We start from the raw sequence: 27,394 nt of genomic DNA on the forward strand, positions 1-27,394 counted from the left end.
TGACTGTAGCTGAATTACTATCAGAAATTCTGTTTTAAAAAGACAATAAAGTGACAATGGCAGAAAGCTTAGCCAGTAGAGAATGAAAATTGTCCTAGTTTAATTTTGCTCCTTTCATACATATATGCTGTAGCACAGTCTTAATTACATGAGCTATTTTTCCAGAAGAGAATAGTTCATGTCGAATATGTCAGGAAAATTAATCCATAAACACCTCTGTCAAAAAAGAAGATAGAAGAGTCCTGAAATTTTACTCAAATAAAGGGAGAGGCCATGAGGCATTTCCCCTGGGGTCTCTCAAATTTTTAGGGGACACAGCCTCCTTTTTATCCTAATTTTCCGGCTGCATTTCTCTCTCTTTCCCCATTGGCTGATGTACTTGAGAGGTACGGATTTCCTGAAATGCCTAATACCTAAGACCTCTTCTAATGTATAACCGCCCCCCCCCCTTCCCATTTTTCTTTTTCTTTGTGTCTCTGTTCTTTCTCTCTAAATCCAGAAATTTAGCACAGTCCTGAGTGAGTAACAGTCTGTGTCAATTAGTGGCATTCCTATGGAATTTATGGTTTCCCCCATTGCTTCTTTCACCTCACCCTATCTGGCCTGAACTACCATCAGGCCCGCAGTTTGTTTGTAAAGGCTCCTCCTTCTCACTCCTTTCAAATAGCAGATCAGTTTATTTCTCGAAGAGTAAGAGCAACACTTTTGAGTCCTGTGGCTGCCTCCCACAGCATGGGTTTTAGCCACGTTAAGGGGTACCACTCTAAAGAGAGAGAGCCTGGCCGAGGATGACTGCCCTAAGTACCTGCTCTTTTACCTACTTTGGCCCTATTCTCCCTGACATTTTTCCTCATTGGTAAGACTGGGTTTTCTAGTCCTATTCACAGAACTCCTAAAAGATTCTGCTGCCTCATTTAGGTATTTAAATAAGCATCATGAGAGGGTCAAAGAGGAAGTTGGCCATTTACTGCACTTTTCCTGGTCAACAACAGTGTTCCTCAGAATTAGTGTTCGGCCTGTCTGTCTGATTTTGCTCAGTGGTGAAAAGCCTCTGTTCTAGTAATCCAGGGGACAGAAAACATTTCTAGCCTATCAATAAGAAAAGATTGGGAATGTAACAAGTGTCTTACCTACTAAGCCCAGCGGTTTCAGGATATCCTGTGCTATTGCTTCTATTCTTTGTGACCTTTTTTTACATGGGAAGGAACAAGTGCTCTGCAACTCTGAATGTCAAAACAACACTGCTTGCCTTCAAGATGTGATGCTCTTTTAGCTGGCAGACAAATAAAGCCTTTTGTAATTATCTGAACTTCAGGGCAGATAGACAAGTACATTCAGCATCAAGAGTCTATTTGCTGAACGTGTATTCATCTGGAGACTGACAGAAAACCAAAACTGATCCATTATGTTGTACTAAGTTTGTCTTTAGGAGAAAAATGAGGCCTCAAAACATGGCTACTGACACCCCCTATGACTTGCAAGAAAGAATAAAACACATATTCCTCTAGAGGGTTTGGGGGAAAGATCCACCAATAAAGGCCAGCCGCTCAGTATTTCAGCTGTCTCATTTCTGACTGTCCTGCCACTGAGCAAACACTCACCGTGGGTTTCACAGACTGTGCTAGTCCCCTCCATTGAGGATGCATCCAAGCCAAATGATGCATCTGAAGATTCTGTCTTTATTTCGTGAGCAAGTTCCCAGTCACACTGAGTTCTCAAATGATTCAGGTTTGGAGAGTTCACCAGTAACCAAGAAGACATAGGTACTATGTGAAATTGAAGTTAATACAACCTGGAAATTTGTTCTCACAGGAACAGAGTCAGACTGAACTCCTAGGGCAAATTTTCTGTTCTCCACAATAATTTAATTTGGTTTTCTGCAACAGACCCTTGAAGAATTATAGCACAACTCAGCTAAAAGGTACTGTGTACTTCTGTGATGCAAGCAGGAAAGCTTACAGCTCTTAATCTTCCTGCCACCAATGAAAATCTTAATTTTGATTCCTGGACTGAAGAAGGAAGACAGGAACAAGGAATTCCAACTCTGCACCTTCTTCCCAATAACAACTCAAGTCCCTCTTTCCTCTGTGTCCATATAAAAGTTTAACACCCGTGAAAAAAAATCACACTTTCCTTGGCTTGTAACCTGTGATGTCAGGGAAGAAAACTGGAAAAAATTACCTGCCTTCCTGCATTATGGGGTTACTTTTACGGACAGCGAGTATGAAACATATGAAAAATAAATCCTCAACCATGAAAATAACAGAGGAAACAAGCTTTATTTTTATTATTTGAAATTTTTGTGCGTGGTAAAGGTACACATTTGACTCCGGTTTTCCTACATTTCCAAGACAGAGTAATTTTTTTTGTCAGCTAAAGCATTATGAATACCATGGCACACAGGAAGCTAAAACTACACACACACACACGCACGCACACACGCGCACACACACAAACACTTTGATGTGCATCTTTCATCCTTGACCTTAAGGAGAAAAAAATCTGTATTTAGCCTCATAGGGATGTAAAAAAAAACAAAAACAAATGAAAACATCATCATCGACAACAAAAAAACAAGTGAGAGGAATATTTCATTATGAATGTCAAGAGAGTGCAGGGCTTACATATACACAAAACTTATATTGGCTTACAAAGATGGAATGTACAAAAACTTTAAAAAAACAAACCCCGTGAAAAAAAAGAACTGGAAACACTCCTAACTGGGAAGCTGCAGCATATCAACTGGCAGAGATTTCTATCAGGGGCTGTTGTCATACACTGTGCAGCTTAGGGAACATTCCCATGTCATAAAGCCAAAGGAAAAGTGTCAGGGTTAAGGCTGTGTTGCTCACAAACATCGACTGAAGTGCTGTACATTCGTCAGAAATAAAATGACCTGTTACGAACCTTCCCACTCCGAAGCACAAATACCTTTTGTACACTTTCCACAAACAGGTCAAATAATCACTGCTCACAATTCTTAAAGAAAAGTTTCACTTTACATCATGATTTCATAACAAGCTGTCTCCCACAACTGAAAGTCATTTCTTCACAACAAACACAACATATTGGGCACTTATAGTTCTCATTATGGCAACACTAGAACCTTATAATAAAAAAAACTGACATAAAATCAAAAGCCCTCTAGCTTTTACAGAACAGATGAGCATTTACAAGTAAATAACACTCCATCTTCGTGAGGCAAATACTTGCCTAAATCATTTTCATTACATTGGTGCTGGTTTAGCCTATGTAAAACTCTCCTATTGTTTATATTGGATTTATCTGAACAGATCTTTTTATTCTATTCACAAAACAATGAAAATACAGTTGTCTAGTTTGTCCTAAAATGCTCCATATGACACAAGATCTAATAACCTTTTGAGATTACTTTTGAGTTGAAGATTACTTAAATGAAGCACATACTTTCACCATTCATGCTGTGCTGCTAGTCAATTAGCATTCCAGGGAAGTCAAGGGGACATTTGGTTATACCTGAAATCTGGCAGCAGCGTGCCTATAAAGCCTTTAATAAATGCTAACAACTCAGCAAATCACGTAGTGCAATTATGACCTTCCCTTAATTGGATGAGAAAAAAAGACTGCCGGCTTTTAAGTGCAGAATTTCTGCTTTGGTTGCTCTTTGTAAGGTTTGTAAGCCAAGCATTTTAGCGAAGTTGGCTCCAGAAGCACACCATAAAAGCAATGTGTTTCTTAGTTTCCTGGTGCCAGGCAGATAAGGTCAGACTTTGGAAGGGAATGTCCTGTGCCACTGAATTTGAAACTGCAGTTGACAGCATTTGCTATCAGAAGTAACTTCAAATTAGTGACTTTTTTTTAGGTGCTGCTCTGCTGATAATGTCTGAAAATCCAAAAGACTACTCAATTTTAAGAAAATATCCACAAAACTCCTAACAGCTTTGAACTGGGTTGTGAGGGGGTTTTGTGCAGAATTCACTATTTCATCAGGATGCACTGGGTTCACAAGGGTTATCTAAAATCCTGGTAAAAAATGCTGGACCAAAGGACTGAAAAGCTTTTGAAGAAAAGTGTATACATGAAATAGCACAGTCTTAAGTATCTTTTTTGATCTATGGGTTAGGATTTGATTTTCATGCTTCTCAAAGTTCCTGATAACAGAGGATTTGGCAATGTTTTCTGAGGGGTAAACATGCAAGCTTAGTAAAATTGTATTCTAAAAATCCGTATTTGGAATAAAATATGATAAATGACAGCCACAGCACATTTTTTAATTTTTTTATCTCAATCTGTGCAACCCCTTCTCTTTATTACTAAATAAAGTTCAAATGCCTTTTCTTCATTGATGTGCCATTTACGGGTCTTCCAATATCAGAAAGTGTTATAAGGACACTTAGAATGAAAATCTGATCTACAGCTTTGTTAAATTTTGATAGGACAGTTTATTTGCAATGACTGAGATACCATCTTCAGAATTTTAGGACAAACTCTGTTCAAGCAGAGGGTATTTTGTTCTCTTAGTAATAACAAACTTGAGTTTTAATATTCATAAATGTTACCACCAGTTTCTTAGCTTCATTATACAGTCCTTAAGCTTCATGCACAAAGTATTTATTCCAATGAAATAAGGAAAAATATTAGCACGAGAAATTGTAAATTGGTTCTATGTGCAAAAAATAAACAAAGGAAAGAAGAGGAAATATCTTTAGGAAACAGTAATTAAAAACCAGACAAACCCCTCATTTAAGAACCTTGGGGTCTGCATTTTTACGAGTCAAATGCAACTTTACAAAAAAAACCCATTAGTTTTTCTCAAATTCATTGAAACAACCACCTTAACGTTTTAGAAATAAGACAAATACTTATAACAAGAAATTTTATCAAAGATTTCTTCCCATTTTGCAAACATGCTTAAACTACTCCCTTGTTTCTGACCCAATGCCCTTTTGTTTCATGGCCCTAAAAATGAGAAAAGAAAGACAGCACTTCCCACGCCATTGTAGGCATTGGCAACAAGCTCACATCTCCTCAAAGAACACTTAAAAGGGAGCACCACTCTATCTATATCAGGCTACAGTAGCAATTCAACCTTTGACCACTGGATATAGAAATAAGAATAAAGCCAATGCTACTTTAGAAAGGACAAGTTTATACTTTAAAAACCCCCAAACAAACCAAATATTAAAAACAGAACCATGCCTGTAAGCATTTCCAGTTAAATTAATACTTCAACAAAAAACACAGTAGAGGGATCTGGCAGAGGAAGAAAGGTAATTTTTCGGAGTACTGCCATTGTCAAATATCATACATACGTTCAGTTTGCTGAAATACCCCACATTTACTTTTTTTAAATTTTTATGTCAATCAGTCATACATACATACATACATACAAACAAATTGAAACAAATCTCACAGTCCTTGTTTTGTCCTCTAACAAAATTCCCTTTGATGAAGGACTTCAGGAATTGGTTCAAATTCATTTTTATTTGCAACGTATTTTTTCTCACATAAAAACAAATAACTTTGGTAACCCTTGGCTTTCCTATACAACCTCTGTTTACCACAGTTCCTTTGGTTGTATAATGTAGGTCTTCCACAGGGGTACTTCTCTGGCTTTCTGTCCTGTGTGAAGCTGCATTTTATTTTACAGGTTAATACAATGAGTTGCCGTAAGGAAACATGGCAATGGACACGTACGAAAGAGTGGCACACATGAGGTTAATTGACTTGACATTGTAATAACCCCGATCCTAATGAACTAGTTTGGTGTCAAAAGGTCTGTGGTTATACAGAAATTCTGCTCCCACTAACGTATCGCTACAATTAAGTTTTTCCAGAGCTTTAGAAATGTCAGGTCTCTGCAAACTCCTTCCTGCACATTGAGCAAGAGGAAGAGTGAAAAACAGCCACACTAAACAATCCTTCATTAATTCCACATGAGTTGGGAATTTGCATTGATTCTCATAGTGCTAAACACTGAGCTGTGTTAGGTCTGATGGTTAGAGCTAGATGGATTTTGTGAGACTTAACCTTATACTAAAAGGGCCTATTTGTTATACACAGTAAGACTGAAGAATGTTAAAAGTGTAATACCTACCATGATAATGAGATCCAGAAGATTCCCAGGATCACCTCTGGGTTAAATAACCCAGGAAGTCAGTTATTTAAATTTGGAAGCTCTGAGCAGGAGCTATCCTTCGCAGTCATCAAAAACTTTGGGGACTTTTCCCAAACTTTTCTCATTTTGCCTTATTAGTTAATTCCAGTTTCATAGGTTGCAGTTTGTGTGTAATTTCACATTGTCTTTAGGAATTCAGTTACAGAGGATTTTTTTTATTAACACTTACAACAAAAAGTTCAGTGAGAAACATAAGAGGTGCAAGTCCTATGTAAACAAAGTAAGCTTGGAAATTATCACAAGAAGTCCATAAGAGACTCCTTTGTTATTAAAAATGAAAACAAAGTAGGAAATATCCTGCACTGGATCTTTAGGACGAGTCTTTTTGTAAGGGTGGGTGATTATCCAGCTCCAGAGCTCATTGCTACTGTAAGTATCGATAGACCTTGAAGCAGTGATTTCCAGAGTCTGCGACTACAACGTGGCCATCCGAAGTAAGAGCCAGACCTTGGGGACCATAAAGTGGGTCAGCAGAGGTGTTAATGTAGGATAAAAATGATCCACTTCCATCAAAAACCTTGGAGGGTGAGAAAGCACGGAATAAATGTTATGAAAGTAGCGGACACAAGTCTGCTCTCAGTTATACTGTTCTACTCATCGTTTCTGAAACAGCTGACATACAATAGAATAAACAAGGGCAAAATCTGTTCTGTTATCTCATAATATGCAAGTTTATATACAAATGTATGTTCTTATTAAAAAGAACTAATTATAGCTGCCAGGATCTTTGGCAAGAATTTCACACAATGAAATAACAATAATAAAAAATAAGAACCTCGGCTGTTCCATGTTCTAAAAATAGTCAACTACAATAAATCAAACTTAATTAGGAGCTCAACCAACACCTTGTTTTGCTAAGAAATATCACTATTGTGGCTAGCCTGATTCTTAGGTTCCCACACAGAGAAAACCAGGAATTTGTTTACCCTGTTGACAGTGCTTCCTGAGAACAACTCATAAGCAGCTCCCTCAGTTTTATATTCAGTGGAAATAATACATAGACTTATTTATTAGGTATTCTTTGGCAAAGAAGACCTTGTGATTAGCATTTAAAAGATAAAAAGAGTGCAACTCTCATAACTTGAAAGCAGAATAATTTCTCAACATTTAAAAAAGTTGATAAAAATCTGCTGCATTCACCTCAGGTCATATGCTTTTCCATATTTTCCACTATGTCTCTGATCTTCTGTTATGGTGATTATAAATGACTATCATCTCAGCAATGCTTGAAAGTCTCATAAGTCATTAAGTAACTTTTGGGGAACTACTTGGCATCAAAATCCTGGGTCACAGCGGCCATCAGACCTGCCAGCAGCCACACTGAAAAGCTGACAATCTGACACCACCAGGTCTGAAGGTGGACAATGAGGCATATAAAGGATGGTGTGAGAAACCATATCACTTCTAATTCTGATGGTGTTTCTTGGGCAGTCTGAAGGCCAGAGTTACCAACCCATTCATTTTTTTAATCAAGCACCTTTGAAATACAGAAATTTCTACCTGTATTCGGCTGTTTCCCCAGTCGGCTACAATAATATTTCCATTAGAATCTACTGCTACTCCAGTTGGTGCATTAAATTGCCCATTTCCTTCTCCATTTGATCCAAACTTCAGCATGAATTCTCCCTCCTGGTTAAATACCTGTATGGGTTAAAACAACAACTTAAATATGGCGTGGTATCAAATATTAGTAATCTAGTACTACCAGTTCACCTGCTGATTGAAGGAGGAATTGAAGAGTTCCCAGGAACACACAGCCCCAACACACACACACACACACACACAAGATGGGAGAAAAGGTGCCCATCTCTCCCTTCACTCCACTACACCATACAGCATTTTCCTTCTCACTTAAGATCTGATTCATCTCAGACACGGAGGCAAAGGGCCCCAGAACCCTTCTGCAGCATGTGCATCTTGAACTGAAAAGAACTGAATGCAGATACAGCACTGGGTTCTTTGTTTCTGTGGAACTAAAACACAATGGAGCAGATGCTCTCTTCTCTGCTTCCATAATCTAACACACATTGCAAATCATGGCATGCTGCTCTCTGTAGACAGTCCAGCAACTGAATTCTCTGTGATGGTAACAGGTTTAGACAGCAGAAGGATGGAGCTGATCAATGACTGTTCTGTCAGTGACCTGGATGCACCAATGGGACCAAACAAGATACAAAATGTGTCATTTACATAGTACCACAGCCATCTCTGAAATATTTTGGTCCATCTTGGACCCAGGCCCGGTTTCAGCACAAGGTCCAACAGTGATCTTAGAGACTGACTGTGGCTTGCACAAGAAAATTCAAAGACCTGACAAGTGCCAAGTACACACTGAAGTGCTGATAACGCGGAAGATGTCAGGAAATTATTGTGTTCTTGAACACCCACAGTGAACAGAGGAAAAACATTTGGGAAAGGAAATTAATGAAGTACCAAGTTTGTGCCTCAGATGATTAAAGAAAATAATATTTAAAAAAAAGCCAACTAGTGAAAAAAACAGACAAAGATATATTGCTCTTTCCCTGGGCTGAAGTGACCAAATGAGAGAGAAGCCTACATTGTGCAGGATTTTCCATAAAAGATGCCTGAGGGAAGGAACATCCTTGAAGGTTAATGGGGGCAGGAGAAAAATGTTGCTGAGTGAGCTTGTTTAATTCAAGACACTGGTGGCAGGAAGCAGCTTTGGGACTCGTAAGAGTGAAATTAATTTATTTGGTTATTTATAAACTAGTTTATTATTTAAAAGAAGTGGTATTCTCTGCTCTCAGATTATAAACTCTCCAGAGTGTCAACAGTTGTATGTACCAATTTAGAGAAAACTACAGAAATAAGAATCTTTTCCGGTTAGTACCAAATTGTAACAAGTAACATTTGTATCCTGTCGAGTCACACCAGAGACAGATGGGACACTCTGTTCTCATTAGCAATGTAATAATTATAAATCCTCTAGGATGCCACACTTCCTACATTTCTTCACTTTCTTTTTCTCATTTCAGTTTGCCCCTTGCTGTTAAGCCTCTACAGGCATTCTTGTTACCAGGCAAACCTTGCTTGTGGAGAGGTAATTTATGGAGTCATAGGCCTCCTGCTGCTTTAGGGCTCCTGCAGCAGTCTTGGTTTCTGTTGTAATCCCAACCACGAACTACTTCCTCACCAATTTGAAAAGGATATGCAAGCAAGGCTGCTATTCCACACCTAGGTGATTCAGCACTGCTCAGGACACAAAGGTGTCTATGCTCAGGCATATGCTTCCTATTTCAGGTGAATATATAAAACTTATTTTTTGAATCAAAAGCAGTGAAGAACTAGACTGAGGGTTCATCTTTGTGTTGGGTCAAAATAGGCATTAGGTGAAATGCCAGAGATTTTATTTTGTTGTTGTGTGGGACTGACACACATGTCCTGAGAACCCAGGTAAAACAGCATCCTGCCTCAGTCCTCCTGCTGCTGCCTCCGGTAGAGGGAGGGCACAAGAGCACACGCGGGAAGTGTAGGAAAGGGAATGGCTGAGAACAAACATGCACAGGTGAGGCATTTCTGAAGTGGCCTGTATCTCCTTCACAGACATTTGCCAACACATCTCAGCATGTTTCCTTTGTTTGGTTTGTTACTGAGACAAACAAACTTCCTATCATACCATGACTTTAACAGGCTGTGAGTCAGGACTTCCCATGGGTGCAAGGACTAGTGGCCAGTGCTGCCCAGTGCAGGAGGCACTGAATGAAAAGCAATAGTTAGTTACATGGGTTTTAAGAGAATCAGGCTGTAAAATGGATCCAGCAATCTTAAAGCTTATAGGTATGGAATTTAAAGACTGTCATGTATCTTTACTTTGTTATAAGGAAAGCTTTTACTGGGAAACTCAAAAGCCAGACTTTTAAAAGAAGACAGAGCACAGGGTCAATAACAGGTTTGGCAGAGGGCTACTAAAACTAAGTAAAGTTTAAATTACTTTCAAGCAATTGAATTAGAGACCATTATAGGGACACCAAAGGAAATGGACTATATCTTCACTAAGTGATGCACTGCATGCAAAGTTTTCTGGAAGTGCTGTCCTTGTAGCAGAGCTCATACATGTAGAATGTGATCTCTTTGGTTTTAACGATATGTTATTTTCCCCAAGAAAGCATTATAATAAAGTTAAAATGGCAACTTTCCAGGTTGCCATTAATTGACAGTACCTTGACAGAATGGTTATGAAAATCTGTAATGATAATTTCATTGTTGCTGTTTACAGCTGCAAAATGAGGACCTGCAATGCAGAAAAATAAGAACAAAAAAAATTGTAATACCATTAAAATAAAAAGTATGGTTAAATTAAAAAAAAGAAAAATCAGCCTGCCAGCATTATATGTTTGGCTTCTGATCAAGAGTAGTCCAAGTGGGAATACCAATTTCAAGTTAAGAGTAATTTTACTTCATGTTTTTTTTTTAAAGCTCAGCATGCTTTTTCTAAACACAAATAAATTCTTTTTCAACCAGTTGTCAACTGTTGTTACCAATAGGCATTGTTGATTTCTCTCTCTCTTGTATACATATGACTATGCAGAGATTTATGGACTTATTAACAAGACAAAACATGTAGCACTTAAGCATAAAGTTGTGCATACACTGAAAATTGTTATCAAAAAAGTTCCTGTAAATTCTTAATTGAAATATTTTATGTTCTATGTGCTCACATCTTACAAGCAATTGAGCTAAAAAGTTTTAGGATAAATAAAAAAGTTACTTAGAAGACCTTAGTTAGTTACTTAGTTACTGTCAGGGAAAAAAGGGCATTTTTTGCTTTACCTTGTATATTGAAATATGTGTGCAAATTTCAGTTAAAAAATGGTAGCTTGAAAACAGGAAAGTACCCAAATTAAAGCACTTGGTGCTATTTTGAGTTATTAAACAGAAACAGAATTCAGTTTTAATTTTCACATTATGTCAGGGTAAGCTATAAAAAAAGTGAAAAACTTTACATTGAAAACATTTGAGTGTTGACAATTTCCCCATTTTCTGTAGCCTAACAGCAAGAAGAGGTGATACGTTTCTCAAATGCACTGTTAGGAAGTATTTGTCTACTTATTTTCAGGAGGTGTTTTTGCAAATTTTCAAATGAAAAGAAATTGAGATACCCAGAAAATTTAGCTGTGTTAGAACCCAAGGTCTCATCAATTATATATATTATGTCATAAGACATTGCAAGAGATCTCAGGATAAAAACACATTGATGCTATTCCTCTCTTTCACTGTGAACCAGTCAAAACAACTACATACTAAAAATGACCCAACACCTGTAAAATGACCTGCATACCTAGTTTGGCATCTTCGTTTCAAATTTTGAAAGAACAGCTATTCACTTAAAATATATTAGTGGGGTTGTTCTGTTTTTAAAAACTTAACTGCATGTTCTACTTGAAAGACAGCATGTGCAAGCAGTCAGTTGAGTATAAATGGCAGTTTCCCCAAACTTAACATTGGCTGTTTCATAACTCTGCCTTCCTGATCTCAATCTTAACACTACCCCATTACACTCCTTTTCTAAGAAATACCACTTAGGGCATTGGGTTTTGTGTATCTGATGATTAGAAACACAAAGCACAGCATCTGAGTTGATTGTAGTGAACAGCTTAGTGTGGCAATTACAAAGCACTTATAAAATGCTAGTTAAGATCAGTCTTTCTTGGGTCGCTGATCTGAAATGCTTCCAGGCATAAGGAGGGAGATGAAACAGTCTGGTTAGTTACATTTGCAGAACAGATGTTGCAGTCTGCCAGACCAATCAAGCAAATAGAAGCTGTATGCCTAGCAGAACCTCTCCCCCCCGAGGATAAAGGAGTGGGATACAGCATCTTCAACATGCTCAAACATCATGCAAATGTGAGCAGAAGAGGCAAGAAAAGGGGATTTACATATTACCATCAAGTGTACCTGCAAACTGCTTGTCACCATTTCCTCGACTTCCGAACCTGGTGACTATTTTCCCATTTGGCTGGAAGATGAAGACACAGCATGCTTTATTGTCCACTACAATGATGTGTCCATTACGATCCACTGAAACACCTTTAGGGCCCATGAGTTTTCCAGACCCAATTTTAGCCTATAAGGGAAAACATAAAACAGAAAATATGATAGAAATTAGTTAGTACAGTTTAAAGATTGTATTACAGGCACAGAGCAGAATGGAGAGGCATTTTTTTCATCAAACGTTGGAAGTGATAGTTTTTATCAGCTCTTAGCATGTACTTCATAATTTTTTCTTCAGCTGAAAATAAAGTCTGCTTTCTGTATGTCTTTTCTGGACTGAAAAATGTGCCACCTCAGCAACTGAGTCCAAATATACAACTCATAAGAAATACAGTCATCAGATTTGTGTGATTTGATAAACCTGTCAGAAATGTCTGCATATCCAGCATTAGGGATTAGCAGAACAGGCAGACAAGCAGAAAGGACTTTTGTCTCCTATTGCATGCTGTTCCTGAGTCCAACAACCACGTTGATGGACAGGGAGACATCTTTATCACCACCTGCATCTAAGAAGTCAGAGTTCTTGAAGCATCAGGGCTGGGTGGAATGTAGGCTATGATGTCCTCTGTTGCCTTTCCTGGGTTAGGAAGACACCAGCACCATCTGAGTGCTCATGGAAAGAATTTGAGCAGAGCTAAAGCTCAGGCTAACCTCTCTATCTTCCACCAAATTCCACATGAGATTGCTTCACTTGCTGCTTACACACATGAAGTGTCAGCTGAAAACTGCAAAGGAGAGAGGATCATGTTGCCAAACAGCAAATGAAGCAATCTTTGAAACACTAAACAAATCAAAGCTTGTTCCTATCCAAGGTAAATAAAATTATTTCCATCATTTTAAGTAGGCCTTGTGACCACCAAAACCATCTGCCGACATAATCAGCTACAGGAGGGAATTTGTATACAATATTTCACTGGAAAAGCATTCAGTGGAGATGAGATGGATCTCACAACAGTAAATTATTTGGAAAGGCTAGAGAGCTTCAAATCCAAAAATATCAGAAGCATGCTTTAGTAGTTTTTTTTTTTTTTTTTTAAAAAGGGCATTTTAAAAAAGGAACTAAGCAACAGAGCAAGCAGAAAATGAGACCAAGCCTTCAAAGAATTCATGAGCTACCTGGGGATATACCCAAGAAGACTCTCAGATCACCTCACAATCCATTCCACATTTTTCACCATTCAGCTCTTTTTTAGGCTGAGATTCCAGAAACCGTTTTAATCTATATAAAATTGGTTGAGTTTTGACCTTTCAGTTAAAAAAGATTGTAAATACTCAATTGTTTGCACTGGAATAGAGCAACTTGCATCCTGCTTTTAGACATTTTTTAAAATTGATGGACAGATTTGAAAGCACTTTTTCAGGCTGGTTTCAAATGTCTGTACTGGACAGACAATCCACCAAAGAGGCTGTGTTGAAATTATGGATTCCAGAACTTTCAGATCCTATAGCAATTTGTAAGAGACACATCCTAAAAACTGAGGTTCATATCTTGGTGAAGAACACATTCTTCTGTTTGCATTAGAATTTAAATGAAATATATACTAAGATATTAATCTTATTTATGAAACAATCTTTCACCTCACTGTCTTTGCAGAGTGAGATAGATCACCCCTAGAACAAGCAATGCTGAGAATCATAGAATCATTTTGGTTGGAAAAGACCTCTAGGATTGAGTCCAAGCATTAACTAGGATTGAGTCCTAACACTGTCATGTTTACCATTAAACTGTGTTCCCAACAACGACATTTACTTCTGACTTCTCTGCCCCTCTCCCCTCCCTCCTGAAATTGGTGAGTAGCAGTGGGACAGGTTACAAGACATTGAGAAAATCCATTGCTCAACTCATTTTTCTCATGTTGCTGATGTTTTTAAGGCAAACAGAAGGAGCTCTCCTACCCTTAGTAAATCCCATGCTCCTATTTCACGGTACATTCTCATAGGTGGGGTTGCAGGTAAAAAATAGGAATGATCCTAAAATAAAGCCACCTGGGTTCCCCGAGGATGGCTGCTACTAAGCCACTACAGAACCTTTTTCAGTCTCCAGTAAAGAAAATTCCAGGGAGTAAATCTTGCAGCTTCAAGACTCTGCCTAGCCAACATGCAGTGACCTTGTGTCAGTTTTATGTTCATGTACATATACTGTTATAAATTGCAAAATATTTAGACAAAATCTACGTAATTGAATCATGCTAAAATATCCCCAGGAAAAACTATTAAAAATTACTTTGTGTTCACCAGGGGAAAGATATCAGCAGACCCACAAAATGTATTCAGTTTGCATAACACCAAAGCAGCAAAACCATAAATCAAATGCAAATCTGTAGATGTATTTCCTTAGGGGTGCTTAAATCATATTCCACTCTTTCCTTTGGGATGCCCGCATGGTTGTCTGCTTGAGCATTGAACTACCTCCTTCCCATCTTTCCAGGATTCCTATGGAAAATGACTCAGACTCATGAGTACAGTGTCTTCCTGCCCATATAAACACATATGGAAAAATATAATGAATAAATCACATACTACATTAATGGGCACTCAGTGCTGAGAAGAGTAATAAAAATCACTATTCTTGGGTCAGGCTTAAAACATAATTTGCAAGCAGCAATAAAGCATGCCCAGCTAGAGTTTGCAATGCTTTTTACTAAAAATCTGTTCCCAGTTTAGGTCAAAATATGCTGATGACACATTACTGGATCTGGCTAAACATATTCTTTGTATATTTTTATTTCAGAAAGTTTCTTAGAATTATTGGTTTGATTATTTTGAACAGAACATTATGAAACCCAGTCACTCCTGTTAATTGTATGAATGGAAGTATTTTCAGGCTTTTATTTCATTAGAAACGAATTCAGTACAATGAATCATGTAAACCCTTAATACAAATAATGTGTTTATTTGAATTCAGTCAGGGACATTATGTCCCTTATTTTGTAGGCTCTTAGGAATTTAGACTGGTTTTCAAACATGTGTTTATAAAGTCACCCTACAAGGCTGGAAAATGTTCTGCTGTGAGGTATTCCTAGAGGTAAAAAAAACCCCAGCTAGCCTACATAAAAATTAATGAAGACTTTTCCACTGTAGAAGTAAGCATGTTAGGGCTAAGTTTAACTTTACCAGTTTTGTTGCTGTCTGAAAGGTTCAAAATTGTCAGGGATTAATTACAAACTTTCAACAAACCATCTTTTCCTGTTTGAGAACTTCTCTAACAAGGAGATACAGCTTTGTCACACATTGCAATATCACACAATAAGTGGATTTATCATTCACGTGACTGTCAAAATTCAACTGTGACTGTTTAACCACACTACCTATTCCCATCAGAACATGCAACCAGCTTCAGACAGCTCTTGCCTTAATTCTACTAGTGAGACAAGGAAGAAGTCTGGCATATAAAATGTTTCCTTTAATTTTTTCCCACTTATTTAAACTTGATCTTGAGTGGCAGAACTCTGGTTGATAACACCTCTTCAAGACTAGAAAGAAAACAATTCTCTTCTCAGAGGAACAGGAATCATTCTCTTGGCTTTGTTGTCCACTTCCTTCACTAGGTTTGAACACCACACTGGTGAGGAGCCGGTACAGCTGCTTCACCATGCCCTCTCTCCTTAGGCTAGTGCTGCAACTGTTTTCTTAGCAATTTCAGAGTACTTGACAGAGGAGGCCAGCACTGTTTTCTGCCTTGTACAGATGAAGAAAATAAAGCACTGGAAAGTGTAATGGAAGATCACTAGTCACCCATGAGATCTGTGGCATAGCCAGAAACAAAAGCTCCAAGTCCTAAGACCCAATCTGGGTCTTTATCATTTCCAGGATAACACAGCCTTTCATGTGAAGAAGCTCAGGTTTTGGTGCAACCTTAGAGTTTGTCCGCCTCTGCATTTATGTAAGTTTTACAGCCTTGAGAAAACAGAACTCTGTTGCTGCCAGAACTGAGAAAGGTGACAATTTTCTGCCTGGCAGTGGAAGTTGCCAAGGGGATTCAGTCCAGTGCTGTAATCAGGGAGATGCCTGGGCCTGGCTCCAGGGAAATTTGCCTTATGGCTCACATGACTATTAAAATTCCGCTAAGGGAGAGTGAGTGTAAGTAAATACAGAAGGCAGGGGACAACATCAAAAATAGTTAGATTAAGCTCAAAACAACCCCCTGATATTGCTGAGTTAACAACTAGCAGGCCACCTGCATCAGAGGTTTTACACAATGACTTGCAGGCACAGTCCTTTGAAGGCAAATGCCATTATCCTTTTCTCTCTGTCTGTTATTTTAGCAAGTGCTGCCCAATTTAATCTGACAAGGCCTCTGTAAGAATTACCACTGCCAACACACAAGAAATTACAAGGCTTTGTCCAGATTCCCACAGGCTAGATCTGTTATATCCATGTTCTGTGCTTCCAATATATTTTATTTAACCCCATAATAGAAAAATATCCTGAGCTGCAAGGGACCCACAAAGATCACAGAGTCTAACTCCTGGTCCTAACACCATTATGCCCAATACAAGCCCCATCCCTTCATGGCACTGACTGTCCCCCATATCACAGCCTCACCCTTCGTGGACATGACCTCCCAACCCTATGTGTGTCTCCCCACAGCTCCCGAAGGCCCTGTGGTCACCCTGCCTGCGTCACTCCTCCCCAGCACAGCTCTCCAGCTACACTGTGCAGTACAGGATCCCCTGAACCAGCGCTGCACCAATACAGGACCCCTATTCCCATTACAGCTCCTCAGTGTGGCCCTGTGCCCAGTGCCCATCCTAGTGCTCCCCACTGCCTTGCTCCAGGCTCTCCCCACACACATGCTCTGCCATGTGCCCCCCCTCCCCCCAGCTCCTGCACTTAAATGCTTATGCCTACCTTCTGTATAAAAAAAAATACTTCTAAAAACATTTATTTTTCCTCTCATAAATATGGCTTATTGCATTCAATCTAAAACCAGTATTTTATACCATTCATGTTTCATCTCTCATTGAATCAGTCTAGCCCCAAGAACTATGAAGTCTGATGCATTAATTTGTATTAACCACACAAACACTGCCAACATTACACGGTTTTTGCCTTTTCTTTTTTTTTTCAATCCAACAGAAACATTGACTGAAAACAAATCTAGGCTTCACATCAGAGGAACTACGTTAATAATTTTTTTTTCCAATACCTGTCTCCCTGCTGGTAGTATACTACACATAAGGTTCTGGCTTCACCAGAGCTTTTTCCTCCAGAGCTGGCACCATCTAAAATGCTGGATTTACAGCATATCTTAAGAAGGCAGGAAAACAAGCCCTCCATGCTCTGTGTCCAGATCAAGCCATTCACATTAAAGACGTTAATAATTATTTAAAACACACTTAGGATACTCAGAATATTTGGATTCTTAACTAAATTACATATTTCTTTGGGTTTGTTTCGGTGTTTTCTTTTCATTTAGGGACTTCAGCCAAAACCAAGTGTGCATCACCAGACTTGGTACCATGCATTCAGAGAACAGCACCAAATAGAGGAAACCTTTAATTCTCTCTAGAACTGCACCTGAACCCAAGTGAAATAAATATCGCAGGTTGGAAATCATCAATGTAGTCTGCTGCTGTCTTATTTTACTCCCATTAAAGGGATCAGAGTTGCTATGAAAATATGAGGTGTGCTTTCTTTAGAATTTCTGATTTCTGAAACCGACATCAGTAGTGTCTTTCAGGTTTTCAGTGCACAACACACCACCCAGAACACTCCTAGCTATGCTGTAGCACTGAGACAACACCCTGGGTTACCTTTCCTTGCTTTTATTACCAACAGGATCATACATAAATTATACACTTTATTTGCTGAGAAGTATGGAATAAAGGAGGAAGTCATCATCAGTCTGCTACCTTCTTTTTCTCCTCCATATATCACTGAAGAGCTTCATGTACTCCTTGTAAGATTTTGTGTTTGTGTGTGTGCACACACCCTTCTGTGCAATCAGAGTACTAATGATGTGAAGGTTGTTGAGCTAGTACAACTAGCCTTGCTGGCACTTGCTATCCTCAACCATAAGCTTTAGAAAGGCATCTAAGTACCCGGTATGGAACATGATGTCTCTGCTTGGTGTAAAATTTGCATTACTGCTGTGATCTCCTCCTATTAATTATACCATGTGGCTGGGTCAGGGGTTTCCGCATCAGAACAATGGAATTTAGACTAAACTACAGCCAAACTATGTTGTTTCTTGAAAACCAATGTTACTTTGCATTCTCTTGTAAGACAGAGAAAGCTCAGGAGAGTTCACATGGTAACTCATACCTTAAATTTTCCATCTGATGAGAATATGCTAACCCATTTGTTATCATAGTCTGCAATAATGATGTCACCACTGGGATGCACAGCCACTCCTGTTGGCCGCTGCAGCTGGCCAGGAGACCTTCCTCGTATGCCAAAACGACTTTTGAACTGACCATCATTGGAAAATATCTGTAATAGAAAACAGGAATTTTAAAATTATGTTCACATATGACCATCACCTATTTCTTGGAGCTTAGATTTCAGCAAGTCACTAATGAACACTATAGTCAGGAAGAGAGCTGGGAATATGAAACACTTTTACACAGTCCATATTTGAAGGTGATATTTCTAATTTAAGAAGATTCTGATTTAAAAAAAAAAAAAAGGAGATTCTCATTGCACTGTTTTTTCAGTTATCTCTAAGTATTTCACAAACATTAATGAATTAGCTTAACAATATCTCTCTCAGGGGAGAGGGAACAGTATTATTCCCTTACTGGAAATGAGGAAACCGAGGCACTGAGTGACTTGGCCACAGTCAAACACTAAGTCTGTAGAAAACATAGGAATATGTCCACTGGTTGTGTCCCCAAGCCAGGTAACTAGACACTGAAGTGCCTGTGAAGAGGCTGCTAATTACAAAGCGTGTGGGTGCTGATGAATATTTGACTCTGTCTCCCTGAAAAGGCCTAGAAAGGAGTTCTCATGGCATGTGGCTTGCTGGTTCTCACATACAAGAACAAGCCACACGCTGCTACCACACGGGCAGCCTGGAAAGTGATGACAAATTGTTAATGGTAAAAAGGATACATGGCAAGCAAAGGAAAATATACAGCTTGATTTTCACACAGGTTACAGAAGCCAAGAAATGGGTGTCGGAATGCTACCACAGAAAAGATTTAATCGTGGTATCAGAAAGAGGAGTCAGTTAACTAGACTAAAAGCCACTTGAAAATGACATCTATATGCTTATTCTTCTATTTGTACTTCCTAAAAAATTATATTCGTGGCACCTTGCTCTAGATTTACATTCGAAAACATGAGAGTGATAAAATTTACAATGTAAAGTTATATTTACAAAAAGGCATTTTTCCAGATTATTTCACAACTTATTTTTTCATCAAAACATCATAAGGAATGGAAATAAACTCTGATTATATACTAGATATAGTGTAGATCTGAAAAAGATAGCTGCAGATTAAGAAGATGGAAAGTTAATAGATGATAAATTGAGCTTCCCTTGTATTTTCTATATCTGCCTGAATTGTACAAACTGTGTCTTTCTGAGACTATAAAAAAGGCAGAGATGTGGGGGCAAGGAGAAAAAAACACTGAAAGTGGGATATTCTCATACCTGCACACACTGGTTGTTACTGTCTGCTATTAATATTTTTCCATTTGTAGATGCAGCTACACCTTGAAGATTTGTAAATTCTCCTTTGTTTCTTCCTTTGGTGCCTAAAATTGAACACAAAGCACATAAGAAATCAGGTTAGACAGGACTAATCAGTTAGGACCCAAATGCCAACACATGCAATTATTTCATTTCTGATCAAAGCATTTCTATTTTGATGAGTTCTTCTCACTGCTACAACTTCAAAGAACCCTTTCAGTAACAGATACACAATTCTACCAACAAGAAGGGATTGTTTAAGGGACTGTTCTCACTCTTCAGCATGTGTGTCACCCAAGCCCCCATCAACATTAATTGCCTCTTCAGCCTTCCTAAACCAGTATTCACAAATTGCCTCTTGCATGAGGGCAGCAGTAGAAGGTTTTTACATAAGCAATGGACTTTTTAAAACTGCAGATTTTTATTCTACTGAAAGGGCAATTAAAGGGGCAGTACGTGGGAACATACAGAGAGAGGCTTAAATAAGAACTTGGACACATGACACAGTTTTAACTAAGTCTTCTCAGTGAAATATCAAAGTTGGGATAAAACATATCACTTTGGATGGAGCCATTTCAAGACGGAGATTTCCTATTTCCTCATATATAGTTTGCAGTCATAGGCTTCAAAAATTCCCTTATCAGGGAAATTCAAATGAAGAACTAGTTTTGAATGAATGAGACTTGTGTGCCAATGAAGATCAGCACTGGAGACTGAATGCTTCTGGAGAGACCTTGGATTGTTCTAATAAAGTAGTGCGCACACACTCTTTTTAAGTCCCATTTTAACCCAGGATAAATGCACTTGTGCGTTACATAGAACTTCAAATCTTTTACCCAGTGGCTTAAGGTGATAAGGAGTTGTAAAATGTCAATTTTTTCACAAAACTTCATTAACTTTAGGTGGCTTATTACTTAGATGTTTGTTCTGAGGTATTCCAAGGGGCATCACCGAGAAAACCAATGTCTTTAAAAGATCAACCCCAAAGTGGCTGGTCCAAATTACACCTGGAACACAGGGACAGGATCCAAATTCCTGATTTGATTGCAAAGGAGGCTCAGGGGTCTTTAGAAAAGACTCCAGTTATGATCTTGGACTCCAAGGTTATTCATAATAAATGAAGGAATTCTGAAACAAAACAAAAAAAGCCCACCAAACAACCACCAAATCTATAAGCTGTCCTTTCCATGACATGGATGCAGTGCTGTTTTTCCTGGTGAAATATTTTTACAAGCATTCACTGTCTGTGTATTCGGCATCAATTGGTTCCAATATATGGTTTTAACTGAAGAACTTGTATTTCATTTAGTCAGTCCAAAATATCTTGGAGCTCAGGGATTAAAACTGTTCTGACTGTGATGCCTAATGTAAGACATATTTATCAGCTCTAATTGGTATTTAGCTTTCATCAGGGATGTGCATAATAACCCTTCTTTCTTCTGTGGTGATGGCTGTGGGATGCATATTTCCTGTCACTGGCTAACAAGTAACATTTAATTTCTCTGCACTCAGTGCTGCAAGTCCCTTTGTTTCAAGACTTATTTTCTTCAACTCCATCTGCTTCATCCTCTAAACAAGGCAAATGCTCCTCAGTTTTTGTACTGCAAGGGAAAAGTACATATTCAGGGAATAGTGAGTTACATACCAATTACATTACCCATATTTGAGCCATTTCTGTTTATTCTTTTAACCCAGTGCCTGAGGGATGCATGCAGCAATTTTTTTTTCCACCATATGCTAATGATAAGTTTCCTTTTTGCTTCTTAGCCAAAGAGAAAAGAGAGAAACATTCCTTTTACTACTGAGAGTAAAGGGAAAACATTTGTTAGAAAAGAGGAGGCATAAGCTAGAGCATCTGGAACTAACAAGCACAAACTGTGTGGAATGTATGCTCTTTAGCCTTAGAAAAATGTTCTTGAAAGTCAAGGAATTTTGTTTTTAAAGATAAGAGAGACCTATATAAAGAGTTACTCACAGTAAGTTTAAGAAATAGCATTTTATTAGCACAGTGTGTAGATGAAATTCAGAAATTCTGCAATGTCCTTGTATATAGCACTTTGCAGCTATTAAACCTATCACCTAGGTCCTAATTTGCATACAGTTCCCTCTGCAGTGGCAGAAATTCCTCTGCAGAAGAAAGCTTATTTCCTAATGTATGTTCAAGAGGAAATCAGATAACTTTGAACTTTCCGTTTTGAATAACTCACTGCGCCAGCAAAGATCTGAAGCCAAGCACAGGCACTTCAGATGATGAGGAAAGCCTGTAGGAAAGCATGTCAGCCTCCAGAAAAGCAGGCTTTTGGTACTGACTCTGCAGTACCAAAGGATGATAAGGACCCTCTGTAAGCAGAAGTTCCTTCCTTATGAACCTACCTGCCTAAGAGAGAGTCTTCAGCAAATCTTTTACTGCAAGATACTACCCCTCTGTATCAAGGCATTTCATGTTTTGTCTTCTCTCCATTATGGGCAGTCACCCATCTCTCCTCAGCCTAGGGAGGCACCAACATTTCAATTGCACAGGGCTGGAACCAGTAGGAGCCTCATTTCAGTGTTTCGCAAGCAGCCTGGTTAACAGACGAAAGCCTGCATCTTTTGTGCCCATCATTGCCCAGCTTTATCTCCCTGCTGTTCTGATCTACTGCAGGGCACAAAGGAGGAAAAGACAGATACCTTACTGCAAGCTGCTGGGGACTGGGAGAAAACAGGAGAGATTTCAAAAGGAGGAGACTGAACAGAGTTATTAGCAAGCAGATCAGTGGCCTGTGGAATATCTCCTTTTTTACCATTTTTGTATACAGATAATGATGAGATTTGTTTTGGCCCTATCGAATTCCTTCTGGTATTACTGAGCATAGCCTGCACAAACCAATTAATTTAGCTTTCAACAAAGAAAGTGTGCATTTTCTACTCAAGACGATTCTAGCACACATAAAATGCTTCACAATTTTAATCTTTTACTCTTGAGCAATAGATGTCACACTGAGTCTCACCAAAAAGAAGAAAAAAAAAATCTAAAAGCCCATTAACAATGACAGAAGATGTTAAAAATAACAACATCATTTAACTGTAATAAGAATCTTCTCTTTAAGTCCTGGGAATCTGAACAAACTTGTATAATAGATATTTTTGATGCTCATAGTAAGAGAAGGAGTGTTTTTTGCTTTCTAAGTTTTACTAATATGCCTAATAATCCCCCTGCTTGCTAACCTAGATTCCCCAGCTTCCTAAAACACCAAGAAAAAACATGTCAGTGCCTCCAGCATGAAGGGAATAGATTCAGAGAGACAAAATCAAAGTGCAGAAATATTGCAGATTATTGGGAAGACTTAAGAGGTTGTGAGCGGCCATAACCTGTTGTGTAGGTACCATTTCTTTCCTGCCTACAGCATTTCAAATATTTATTTTTGGACTCTTTCCTATGTGGTACAGGAAAAAAAAAAAAAAAGGTAAAACTAAACAGTGTGGAAAAGTCTACATACATACTGCATAGATAGGCAGTTTCTGGTTCCCCAGCTTCCTTTCTTTTTTACTCAGAGTGCCAAAAGATATTTAGTAAAATCTTTCATATTAAGAGGCTGTGATGCCCCCTCTCATAATAGATGCAGCTGAAACACAAAAGTCTCTGTAGTAAAACTGCACTGAATTGTTAACCCTATGTACTTAGTATAAAAGAAATGTCAGTCTTTCTAATCCAAGTTCCCACATAACCTCAAGTTTTAAAATCAGTCAGTCTGTTGGTTGAAGGCACACTGTTTGTAACCTTTAAAGAGGAATGAATAATTCAGTAGGAACTCTGGCAGATATGCCCACACACTGTTGGTAGTGAAGATGGACTGGTTTGTGTAAATTTGCTTTACACAGCATCTGCCCCTAAGAGCTTGGCCAAGACCACCTCCGAGCCCTGCTCGTGCAGCAGAGGCCCCATCACCACAGACAGCTATGCACAAATCTAGGGGTAAGCACAAAGGAGAAGTTCTTTGCTGCCACAGCGGCCAAACCTCAAATAACAAGAGTCAAATCCAGGCCAGGTCTCAGTTGTGAGCACAACAGAACAACGCTGGGGACTTTGCCAGCAATGTGATATCAAGAGTTCTTCCCTCCCTGTCTAATACAGGTATGACTGCAAAGCAATGCAGGCCTGGCAAAATTCCACACAGACCATCAAAACCCTATAGAGGTGACAATGAGCACCAGGGGTATTTGAGCTAATAAACTGGAAAAGGAAATTCTATTTTCCCATTACTAGGCATTCCTATTTCTACAGCAGGGAGGCTAGACCAAATGACCCAGTGTGGTCCATTCCAACCTTATTTCTTTTGTGATTTTGTGAAACACTCAATCAAGAATCTCTTTGCTCCCTCTAAGCCTGCTTTTTAAACTGCACTAAAGCTATTATTACATAGACCTCATTTGTGAGTTTCTATGTGGAGTAAATTCACAGTAAGGCTCTAATTTGCTTTCAGCATTGATAACAGACCAGAAGACGACATTCACACCTAGTGAGGAGGCTGACAGAAGTTCTGTTAAAGGCTTTTTTTTTTTTTTTTTACACATTAATGTACCAGCTAAACTTAGATGCTCAGTTACATGACTGAAGAGACAACTAAACAGTCTGAGGAAAAAAAAATTGAAAAATTTAACTTTATAGCAGAGGGCCAACTCTCCATCTGGCTGTATCTGATGCCAACTCCAAATATAAATAAATGAAGAGAAAAAAGCAGTTAAAATGGGAAATAGCACCACTACTACTAAAAGGTGTCAAAGAACCCAGTCATGAAAAGTGCCAGAAGGGAAAAAATACCAAGGCACACAGCGCAGCATGGCAGAGCTTGAACACAAGATGGGGTCCTGGACAGAGCAGCTGATGACAAGCATGTCTCTTAACCCTTCTTTGAAGGACATGGAAGAGATTTACCAGGGAAGGTGGAAGTGGCTGACACTGTGAACACCCCTCACCTCTGCTCAGCATGGGTCTAAGGCACAAAAGCAGGGTAATGAAAGAAAGACTTCCCTCTCACTTTAGTGCTTCCTACCAGTTGTAGGGGTAGCAAAACCATTGGGCAGCAATTATTTTCTAGATATCATAAGAACATTCTTGTTTGCATTTGTACAGACTAAAGACATTCTACACAGATCTGCACGGACACATTCTTTGAGATTATACCTGTTTAGAAAAAATAATAAGTTGAGGATATAAATTATTGAGAAAGAAAAAGAGGATGCAGAAAATACTCTGCTCTTGTAAATAATGAATTACACAAATGCATGAATGTGTCGTCAATAATTTGACCTTGCAATGTCTGAAGAGAACCACATGTCATTTTAAAAGCCACAAGTAACACAGAATTGGCAGAAGATACAATGCACCCTATGAACAAAATGCACTAATGTTGTATTAATGCTATCTCTTGTTAATACTAGCAGGAGAACAATCCCCTGCTAGCAGCTGTCAATTTACTTATGCATAAAAGCCCATACATCAGCATACATACAATAACACACTCCACAGACTTGGATGCCCAGAGGAATATTACAGTGTGATTCTCCAACACAGCTGTACAAGCTTCTGGCAGGCCAAATAGAAGATTTATCTTGGCCAGTTTAAAATACAGATCCAGATTTGGCCAGGGCCATTGGAGGAATTCAACAGTGGGTTCAAAACAGAGATACACAATTGTGTTGGAGAACAGTTATGAACTTTACATTACCTCATCAACAAATGAACCAAACTGTAACTTTTTAAAGTGAGCTGAAACTGGAAGTAAATGAAGTCCATGAAGGCAATTCTTGTGGAAACATTAGAAGTTTTATCTGTCTCAATAATTTTGCATATTTTGGAAGAGTGTAAAACCCTAGAGCACTACAGCTGTGACCTTTGAAACAATGCATACATAAGCCCACAGAAGCCCAGAGGAACATCTTTATGTAGGAACATCTTTTCTGTGAAATGAGTGGTTGAAAACTGAACATGAAATATTACTCTCAGCTCTGTTTTTTCTATAAAACAGTGATCCATATATCCCAGATGTGGATACTCCAAGACACTTCATGGAGCAAAAGCTCTGAGACATTCATAGCTCTTGTTCTAATGAAATACATCTTCCTGTTTTGAGTGGTGAAGAAGGGGACAAGGTAGAACTCAAAAATAAAGCACATGGTCATGGTTGCATCACAACAGAACTAAAAGGCTCTGCACTTCTGGGAAAACATTTGAGAATTCTAGAGTTTATGGTGTGTTGGAGAGAGTAGTTAAAAAACAACAACAACACCTAACAAACAACACCACTACCAACAAAAGCCAAACCATACCACTATTTGGTCAAGTCAGAAACTTCACACTCAAAGCAAGGGATACAGAAGCAGAAAGTACAAGCTGAAATTACTTTGATCCATACCAAAAGCTTTGTAATATGAATTTTAACAATTTTTAAAATGTCCCAAATCAAATGTACCCATTTCTCAACCGAAATCCCAGTTAAATATTTGCTGCAAACTATTTTTGAAGTGTGTGCTTCCAAAATGTACATATAAACAAAAAAGAGGCCTAATGGTATTATCAGGTTGCTCTTCTTACAGCTTTAGCTTTACAATAACTAAACCTTTTCAAACAGTTTCCCTGAACTATTTTTAAGTATGTCAACAGACAGCCAAGTCACCTACCTATTCTGAAGATCAAATCATCTTCAATGGGATTCTCTTTTCTTTTGCCAGTGCTGTACATGCTTGCAGGTCTTTTCACAGCTTTCTGCTTCACGTGACCACTGCCTGGAGATTTAACACGTCTCTTAACCCCTTCAGTGGTAGGAGACACATCTGCTGACCTGACCACTTTAAGTTTGAATGGGCTGCCCTTGATATGTTGATCATAAAGTCTAAGTGACAAAGTGAAGTCCCCTTCTTTCTGAACAGTATACAAAAATTCGTAAGTGCCGTTTTTGTTGTCAAGTATTTCTCCATCCGCTACACTCCCATCAGGGGTGCTCAGTTCAGCAGTGAGGTAAGCATTCCCAGATTTACAGAGCTCCCCATCTTTGTCCTTGGTTGTGATGGTTACGGACATAGGCTGTCCGATCACTGTCTGCCTTAGTCCCTCACCGGTGGCAACTGTTTCAGAGGCAACAGCGTTGGTGGTTAAAATAGTCCCCAGGTTGTGAATGGATTTCTTCAGGCCTTCTGTTTCCACTATAAAGTCCAACTGATCGTTTTCACGGGGCTGCAGTGGGAAGTCCCGCTCAGCCAGTTCATTCAGCTTGTCACTCATCTGCTTCTTCACCAGCAGCACTTCAGTTTCAGTGCCATGGTTGAGGGCTTGGGCTGTAAAGTTGCTGCAGCTTTTAATGCTTTCCTGTCCTTCTAGTAAGGTATCCAGCTGTGTCTGGAGGACCTGTGTGCATTACCAAACACCAGATTAGCATCATGTTACAAGACCTGTTCCAGGAAGATGTAGCATCTAAAGGTCTTTGTAGGAACCAAATTTATAATGTCTCAGAGTTTAATTTAAACCTTCATTTTAGAAGAAGTAGCACACTAATTGCCAACATGTATTTGGAATACAATTCTGCAACACAAAAAATACCCTGGTTTGG

The 27,394-nt window shown here is 38.8% G+C and overlaps 1 protein-coding gene across 17 annotated transcripts in view; it reads right to left on the reverse strand.

Annotated features, from left to right (window-relative positions):
• Positions 1-2,260: 2,260 nt before the first annotated feature.
• TRIM2 (tripartite motif containing 2) overlaps positions 2,261-27,394 on the reverse strand; it is a 120,036-nt gene continuing 94,902 nt past the window's right edge. For 16 of the 17 annotated variants that reach the window (XM_066186110.1, XM_066186115.1, XM_066186113.1 and 13 more), the window contains 7 exons: positions 26,469-27,192; positions 19,770-19,873; positions 18,437-18,604; positions 12,062-12,242; positions 10,339-10,409; positions 7,658-7,798; positions 2,261-6,674 (listed from right to left, as the gene is read on the reverse strand). In XM_066186110.1, the coding sequence (XP_066042207.1) occupies positions 6,522-6,674; positions 7,658-7,798; positions 10,339-10,409; positions 12,062-12,242; positions 18,437-18,604; positions 19,770-19,873; positions 26,469-27,192 (1,542 nt within the window). In that variant the 3' untranslated portion in view covers positions 2,261-6,521. The remainder of the gene's footprint in view (positions 6,675-7,657; positions 7,799-10,338; positions 10,410-12,061; positions 12,243-18,436; positions 18,605-19,769; positions 19,874-26,468; positions 27,193-27,394) is intronic. The other variant, XM_066186126.1, reaches the window with a different exon arrangement.

This window comes from Chamaea fasciata, unplaced genomic scaffold (genome assembly GCF_029207755.1).
Source record: "Chamaea fasciata isolate MVZ Bird 193981 ecotype frontalis unplaced genomic scaffold, bChaFas1.0.hap1 SCAF_6, whole genome shotgun sequence".
NCBI lineage: Eukaryota > Metazoa > Chordata > Aves > Passeriformes > Sylviidae > Chamaea > Chamaea fasciata.